Raw genomic sequence first — 9,381 nt, forward strand, 5'->3', positions numbered from 1 at the left:
TTTCTATCTATAATCTTTTCAACCCCCCCCCCCAAAAGCATTTATTTACTCTCTTCTTTTCTGTCAATAAACTTACTTGATTAATATTTAATTATTCAAATTGCATTTCTGTACATTGTTTATGATTTTCGGTTTTATGGCCAGATACACTTTAAAAAATTATCTGTTGGTACGGTCTACAGAAATGGTCAGTATCAACCAGCATTCTGGTAGATTAACCAATGAATCGCTAACTTCCGACTATGTTTATCAGTCAGGTTTTCAACACATTGCTTATTTTCACCAATCTCTTTTAAGATTGTATTTAAGTTATTATTGTTAGTTTCCACCATATCCATGGATCTGCCCCAGAATATAATGTTAATTTGTTGATGCCATACAATCCTCCTCGACGTTTAAGATCTCCTGAATCAAAATTGCTTGCAGTTCCTAAATCCAAGAAATCATGGGGGGGGGATCGGTCATTTGCACATGCTGGACCATCCTTGTGGAATCAGTTGCCATATTCCATTTGTAGTATTTCAAACATTGATTGTTTCAAAATTGCTCTAAAAAACCCACTTGTTTAAAATTCCCTTCCAGTAGTTTCCTTTCATTGTCATGACTGTGTTTCTTTTATCCTTGTCCCTTCCTGCTCCATGTAATTTTTCTCTTATTTCCTTTTCGCAGCACGTTGAGCACATAATCAATGTGGATTTGGCGCTTTAAATACTCTATGTTATTATTATTAAGATTATAGATGATAATAACCATTTTCATTTCACCCCAACTGTCCAGCTTCTTATAGGAGCCATGGTCTCATTGGAGGGTATGATGTTCCCGTTTGGTCGTCAGAAGATGCTAGCGATGGGTGTGATGCTGCAGATCTTGGGTATCTTCATGGCACTCATAGGTGCTTTCCTGGAGAGCGTTGTAGCATCATTAATACATGTAAGTCATATTCTTCTTCCAAATATATCATTCCTCATTAAAATTGAAATGCAATAGGGTACTTTTAATACCTATATAAATGCAAAGGAGCTAATCTGATCTCTAATTGTTGGCGCGTCGTGCTCTAGTGGTTCTGACTCTCGCCTTCCAAACAGAGGGTCGCGGGTTCGAATCCTAGCATGGCGTGTTTTCCTTCAGCAAGAAAATTTATCCACACTGCTGCACTCGACCGAGGTGAGGTGAATGGGTACCCGGCAGGATTATTTCTTTGAATGCACTGAGCGCCGGTAATGGTAGCTCGAGCTAAAGCCAGGGTAATAATAGCAGTGCTTTGTATCCTCTGGCAAAAAGCGCTCTATAAATCCATCTATTATTATTATTAATCACTCTCCTCTCAGAGTGAGATGAGGGACCAGTCCAGATGGAATGAGATTTCAATCTTTCAAGAGTGAATTTTTACCTTTTTTTGAGTGAAAGTAAAAAAGATGCACATCTCACTCTGAGAAAGTTTGGGGACAAGACCAGCTCCTTTGCATAGAGAGAGTAATTTTTTTTTTTTGGGGGGGGGGAATTGAGATGTTTATGTGTTCATCACGTCAAAATTGTGAATAAAAACATGTTCTTGAAGTATCATGATAACGCTTGAATTTCCCAATCATGTACATGTAAATACAATCAGTAATATAGTAGATCTACAGTTGACAGGAAATCTTATCTTTGTACAACAAAGTTATACCATTATATTATTACTCCCAAACACCATTTTCATCCCATGTTCAATATAATCATAAAAACACTTGTATTGTGTCTCTTTTCTTTCTTTTCAATGCGACTTATTTCTATTAATGTTCATCAGTTTTATTATTATTATTATTGTTCAAGATTTTATTGCTTCAAAATCAAATCACAATATGCATAAATGATAGCAGCAATATAATAGATCATATACATTAGTAGAAAATGTGTTACAATTCAGCAAGAACATCTTAAGAACTGTTCACTAGATTCCATTTACCAAGGTGAACTGAAAGTTTGCCTTTTTTTACTGCGATTGCTCGCTCTACTTTTTCTAGAAAAATATTGTCATTTTGAAAGTGTTTGAAGACCAGAATTTTCTCATAATATTTTTGTTTATAAATAAAGAATTTTGCATAAAATATTATTTTATTGATAAGACTATTTTTTAACTCCAAAACAAATATCCAAAACAAAAATAGGCAAAGTAAGAATGTTATAATTGACTAACCATTTGTTTACTTCATTCCAAAATATTTAAACAACAGAAAAACAGGTGCATAAGATCTTACTGTTCATCAGTTTGAAATGTTAACTATATATCTCTTCTCCTATCTGTCTTTTTGCCTCAGCACGTTGATTTTAGTCAGTGTTCCTATTCAAGTTCAGGTGTAGCAAACTGTACTGCAGAGCTTTCATGTGAGGCCGTCCAACTTAGCTTTCCAAAGAGCTGTTACTGCTGCCATCTTACTAAAGAGAGATTTAGCCCATGCTACTTCAGAGCTGTGAGGTAAGAGAAATGAATGAAAGTACATCAATTTCCAACGATAAAAGCATTAATACAGTTTTAAAGCAGATATGAACCAATAGCGCCATCTCGAGTCCTCAACTACTCATACCTGGCCAGTTTCCTTACCCATAATGCTAGTGTAGTCTATGATAACATGCTACTCAATACATTTATACCACAATAATTATGTTACCAAGTAGCAAAACAATTACTTTTTCTCTCAAAACGTTTTAGTTTCTCTACACAAATACAATTATAGGTCAATGTATTGTCTGTAGTATAAGTAGATGTCTGAAAATGTATATTTTAAGACTATGTATTTATAGCACACAGTCAATGAGAGACCACACACAGTTCACTCCCCCTTTAAGAACTTGAACAAAACAATTGGAGGTAGCAAGCAACTCAGAAAGCACAGCTTGCGATTAGCACACTGTGACATAAACAATAAGTGCATAATACATGAAAATAACTTATCTAAACAGAGTACATTACAAAGCAATTAAGGGGAAAACAAAGGGGGAAAATAACAAACAAACAAAAAGCAGGGCAATACTAGTATATCAATTTAAATAGTAAATAAATCGTCAAACCTGTCATCCAACAACTAAAACTATAAAGCAAACCACAAAATTTAGGCACCAAACAAGTTATTTCTTAAGTTTTGTCTTAAGTAATGTCAATATGACATGAAATTTACAAAAATAATTAATGAAGGAAATTGAGGAATATGAGACCAGCCGCCGAAGAACCAACCTTTAGTCATCAGGGGAAATTCTTTGTACATAGCCAAAATAACAATTTGGTCTTCAATAGGTAAAAATAGAAAAAGTTATCTTAAAGAGTTATTCTTCTTCTTTATACTGTCAAAATTTGAAGTAACAAAATCAAGTAGATAACGAGATACAATATTTCCTTTGACACCATTTTTCTGGACTGTTTGGAAGTTTGCACATCTCATGCATGCATGAGTGAATCCCAAAACCCTTTTTTTCTCCTTATTTCCTGAAGTTTTCACTTAATTGCTTCTACATTCCATCAAGTCCTTGAGTGGATTATTGGTAATCAGTTTTGACAAATTATATACATGTATCATTCTTAAGCTAAGGATGTGGTTTTTGAAGCTCAATAAAAACCCCTCTATCAATTTGTTTGACTTATTGTCGATTTTAGGGTGGCAGTTCACATTAAACAATATCAAATATTTGATGTTGATTTTAAAAGAATCAAATATAACACTTTAAATAAACCATTCAGTAATACTAAGATTGATCTATTTATCATAATGAGTTCATTATTGAAGCAGTAATATTCAAATGATATGTAAACTTGAAATTCATGCCATGTTGTAAAACAGAGAGAGGTTTCAAAAGAGGAGCAAGATAAAATTTCATTGAACAAGCAAGCATTCATATGAAAGTTTTAATTCCTTATGATCCCATTGTATTGATTATTCACTTTCTTGTATGGCATTGAACTTATTTATAGTAACTTTTGCCTCATGAAACTAGCTCTGAAAATTAATTGAAAATCCCTGTGATTAAATGATTTTGCATAATATGGGTCTTACTTCTCAGTTTCTATTCATTATTTTTTGTCATTGTATGAAATTCCATTTGATTCTTACAAGGGTACCCCAGGCTCTGATTGAACAGATAGAGTAAATTAAATAAACAAAACAGAAAATTTCATCCAAATTGGATGAGGAATAATGAAGTTATATTTTACATTTTAGAATTATTTTGGTGAAATAGTTTGATGAATTTCTTCATGAATTTTTAATGAAGAAGCTGATGGCATCATCACCCCACCTATTGATTTGTATTTTATTATGTTAATTATTCAAACTCTGCCCTCCAAAAAAGTAAAAGTTTACTACTTATGAAATATGCAAGATAATCTTTGTCTAGGTAGATTCACATATCGGCATATCCTGCCCTCTGAGATATTAAGACCGGAGCAAATGTCGCAGGAGCATATGTCGTGTCATCTTTTTTGTGACATTATTCATTCACATTATTCCTGAGAGATTGATCAAAACATCTTTCACATATTGATGAATTCCTTGATGATTTCATGCATTGGCTTTAACATCGTTAATTGATTACTTCATTTATCATCTTTTTTTTGTCTTTCTTACAGTCTGTTTGAAGCACCTAGTATGTATGCTGGTGTAGACTCCTGTAGCCAGGTGTCTGGTGAATATCTTACTCTTCTGTGGACCTCTGTCTGTTTCTGTGCTGTTTGTTGTTTCTTCGGGATCATTGCTGCAATTACTACATACTCCTACAGAAAAGCAGTGAGTACTCCTACATAATATATGGTGGCAGCGGTAGGATGTACCGATGCAATCTGTGTGTTACATAACATAATACATGTGTGTAAGATACGCCCATCTGGTGGGTTCCGTGACTTTTGCTCCAGCGACAATTGCTCCGATGGAAAATATGTATGTTCAGCCAAACATGACCCCCAAAACTAAATAGACCCTAATTCTAATTTTTACATTATTCTGAACCAAAAACTCTTACAATCCTGACTCTAAGCCTATGCCATCTGAGATATAAAGATTGGAGCAAATGTCGCAGGAGCATATATGCTGTGTTACCTTTTTGTGACATTATTCCTTGGAGATTGGTCGGCAATGCGAGTGGAGTCAAATGAAAGCTGCTCCTCTAGTTCAATGTCTTACCCAGGTTTGTCAGCATCAGTGATAATTGATGGCTAAACTACCCTTTATCAAACACATGACTGACCTTTGACCAATCCTATAGCAAGATTCTTAGTACGTAAAATACTGAATAGTGATTCTTGTATTGTTCTGGACTTTTCGCATTTACTACGAAGACACTCTACAACGCACCAATTCCTTTGAAAATGCAAGTCAAATCACAATGGAGAGCTGAGAGGCTTTTGTCAAAAAGTTGGTGGACCGGGACAGCATCGGAATCTCTTGACGCTGGACATCAAGGACCTACTTGCAATTGTTCGTCAGGTGCAAATCTTCCGATGATCTGCTGTACCGGTCCATCAACTTTCGACAAAAGCCTGCTCTCCATTGCGATTTTATTTGCATTTTCAAAGGAATCGATGTGTTGTAGAGAGTGTCTCCGTAGTAAAATGCGAAAACTCTCTATTGGTATTGTGACAGCAGTGGGATGTACCTATTTCATTTAAATGATCCGTGACTTGCACATTACTGCCATATTTTGGTAGAGTTGGGTTAGTATATGCTACTGAAAATGACTGAAGACTATGAATAAAACTGGGAGTGTTTCATGAAGACTTTGTCAGTGCTTTACACTGAGAGATGTTATAAGCTACTAAAAATCATTGCTTCTGATTGGCTGACAACAAATTAGTCAGTGAAAACTGACAAAACTCCTTGATAATCATCTAAACGTTGATAAAATAATGAGAAGGCTGATTAATTTCTTATGAAGTGTTTATTTTCATATTGAAATTACACCTAAGATGACCCTATATCATTATAATGATTTATTCTTGTTTCTGTGAAGTCTATATGAATTATTTATACACGATTAGCTAATTTATTTCCTATCCACTGATGGATTGATAATAACTCTCTTAATGATTTTGTTATTTGCAAATCCTCTCCCTTAAGAATTTGATGGAATTCCTTATTCAGTGTGATGAAATTAAAACCTTGCTTTTCATGTTTAAATGCCAATTTTCATCATCTCATTTTTCTTACAGATCAAATCACCAAGTATAGCAATATCAACGACACTCACATCTCCTATGTTACCCCAACAAACTCGTCAGGAAGGTTTCGTCAAATCCTCCTCCTCTTCTTCTTCTTCATCTTCAAGTCCAGGTGGCTCACGAAGCCTTGATACACCTGTACCTGCACCAAGGAACTCCCTTGTACGTTCCTCAAGTAATACAGTAGTTGGTGCTACCCCTGCATCAACACCTGCAGCAACACAAGTGAAATCCTCAACCCTTCCAAAAAGAAAAAAGAGACGTGCCCCAGGTATACCAACTTCACAGTGCTCAGATGCTTCTGAAGCTTCCCCCTCAAGCTCAGCTGTAGTTGTTGTGAGACCAAAGAGGAACAGTGCAGCGTTGTTTACACAGTCAACAGAAAATAGAGTTTCAAGTCATGGTCAAAGGCCTACTTCTGCAGAGCGTCCTAGGTCAGTCGACGGTAGGCAGATCATGCGGGTTTCCCGTTCCACAGAGAATATACTGCGGGAAACCCGTCCTGAAAGACCAAGATCTGCAACTGGTGGTTCCAGACCGGCCGACAGCCCACAGAGAAGGCCGGATTCACAGAGATCCTCAAGAACACCAGCTGGAAGTCCATTAAGGACACCATCGTCTTCAGGAGCACCAAATACAAGTGCATCAAGGACACAGGAATCTTCTAGAACCCCAACTGCAAGTCCATCAAGGACACCTGCAAATGTTCCAGAAAATCAAGAGGAGTGTCAGGTGTCATCTGTTGATGAGGTTGCTTCTTCCACTCCATCAGCAACTAGTACAAGTTCCTCAAACGATAGTGCTGGTGCTTCTGCAAGTCCTTCAACAAGTGCTTCTACTGACAATAACACAACACCAAAGAATGAGACTCCATCAAAGACTCCTATTAAAAAGAAGAAATCGCACAAGAAATGCCCCGCACCTCTGACTCCACCACAGTTACAACAGCTGCAACAAGAACAACTTCAACAGCTTCAGCAGCAGCAACAAGTACTTGCCGAACAGCAGCAGGCACCTGCAATGTTCTTGCCAAGAAACGAGCCGATCCCCAACTCGCCGCCTCCCCCTTTTGTACCTGAGCGTCCCCCCTCTCCACCCCCTTTTACCCCCTCTGCCTCAATCCATTACCCCCACCACACCCCTCACCACCCGCACCAACCTGTTACAAACATTCATCTCACGTTGCACACCACACCAATGGGAGCCAACGTCCAGATGCCGGTGACTAGTCAAAGTGGGTACCTCTATCACAACCAACCCACAGCACCTTTATATTTATGAATGAAACCAAGTGCACTTGTGGTTGATCAAAGTGCCTGATGAACATTGCCTTTGAATCGTACGTCACAACTGGAAGATTTTGAAGACTATTTATGATGTATTTATAGGAACCTTACACTTTACTGACTTACATGATATTTTAAAGTTTATGATCAATTGGAGAATGGTCATACAGGGATACCATTGCCTTTTATGAAGAGAATTGTTTATCAGGGTAACATTTCTCAAATCTTGAAGAATCACTGTTGATTGATCTCTCTGAATATGAATTCTATCTGTGTTTGGTCTGCATGGATCAAAGATTTGTGCCATTGTTGGTGTCACGGCACATGCTCAATACTATCACTGCCAGTATTGCCTCATAATTTTGAACTAGATCTCCAGTTGAATTAATGAAATGGATTGGCTTGTATATCAAGACATCAATATCTTATCTGTTGTGTGAAATTTCACAATATATGTACTTAATAAACCTTGTTTAGGCTTATGAATTATTTTTATGGAGGTCAGGCCATCCCATTAATCTTCACCAATTTTTTTGGTTATGAGTCATAAAGTGTGTTCCCTCTGGCAAGGTATAACAAGCCAAGAGATGTTGGACGAAATCTATCTGTAAGCCATTGCCAATTTTGATGGTAATTTTCAAGTGATAGATAAGTTTTAACTACAACAAAACAATTTTTACTTGTCTATTGCAAGATCTTTGACTGTTTTTTTAATCTCTCAACAGCTTTGTGTTTCGGGCCCCAGATTGTATTTTATTATTTCTATTTTTCTTGTTCTTGAAGTTGATGAGGGTCCCGTTACATATAAAGGTTAGTGATTAATCGTACGCTTGATTTTCACGATTGATTGTACATTGTAGTCAATGCAATCAATCGTAGAAAAACATGTTCCACGATCATTGCTAAGCTTTGTGTTACAGGTCCCTGGTTGTATTTGATTAGTTCTATCTTTCTCTCTTATTCTTGAAGATAACGAGGGATGTTGCTGATTGGTCTACGTCCACTTTCGGTTTGGTCTTCTCCCATTTGGTCTAATCCTAGTTCGTCTACAACTGCTTTGTCTATTAACCATATAACCATTTACCAGAGACATCATTTGGTCTATTACCCAGCTAGGTTATTTATCCACCTTGCTTAATATCGACTTGGTGTAGCACCATTTAGTCAATAAGATTTTAGATCAACTGTCGGGAATAAAATTTCATTTTACAAAGTGCAAAATAATTAGTAGATAGACTGGAAATAAGACGCAAATTAGACTAAGCAGGTATTGGACCAAACGACAATTAGACAAGTGATAGTAGAATGAATGGCCCGAACTCACAAAGGTGGTTTTGAAACGGTTGAACCCATGGTTTATGCTGAATTTACAGCGTACCTCAAAAAATGACCGATACTTTTGCCATGGTCATCCATGCTATTTTATTCATGAGTCCACTCATGAAAATAAAGTGTACTCAATCATGGCAACAGGTGTCAATTTGGCGCAATGTAACAAAAGCGTGCATCAGGATTGGTCATTTATTATATTATATGTGGTTTTTTCTGTCTTTCTTTCCTTTTTATTCCAGAGAATAAAAAAGAACCTTTATTTCAAAATATAAACAAAACAATAACGAATCAAATTATTTTACATAACTCTTTTACATACAATCTTTTACATACATTCATTCTTTTTACATCTTGTCCATATAACATAGTATATATTTGGTATTTAAACGTAAGTTATACAGTATATCTGCATAAACTGTAGGTTCAACCGATGGTATTCGAAACCACCTATGTGAATTTAGGCCTATTGATTTATCCCATGTGGTATATGACTGTGTGAGAAAGATATACCTTGAGATTGACATAACCTCTTATTTCAAAAGTAATATTTTTCCATCAATATCTTATTGTTTGATTAATTGT

The 9,381-nt window shown here is 36.3% G+C and overlaps 1 protein-coding gene across 1 annotated transcript; it reads left to right on the forward strand.

Annotated features, from left to right (window-relative positions):
- The first annotated feature begins 777 nt into the window (after positions 1-777).
- On the forward strand, positions 778-9,062 carry LOC129279268 (mucin-5AC-like). Its single transcript, XM_054915361.2, has 4 exons — positions 778-930; positions 2,298-2,455; positions 4,598-4,754; positions 6,173-9,062. The coding sequence occupies exons 1-4, from the start codon at positions 793-795 to the stop codon at positions 7,460-7,462; spliced, it is 1,743 nt and encodes a 580-aa protein (XP_054771336.2). The 5' UTR covers positions 778-792; the 3' UTR covers positions 7,463-9,062.
- Positions 9,063-9,381: the final 319 nt, after the last annotated feature.

Source organism: Lytechinus pictus, chromosome 16, assembly GCF_037042905.1.
Source record: "Lytechinus pictus isolate F3 Inbred chromosome 16, Lp3.0, whole genome shotgun sequence".
Classification (NCBI taxonomy): domain Eukaryota; kingdom Metazoa; phylum Echinodermata; class Echinoidea; order Temnopleuroida; family Toxopneustidae; genus Lytechinus; species Lytechinus pictus.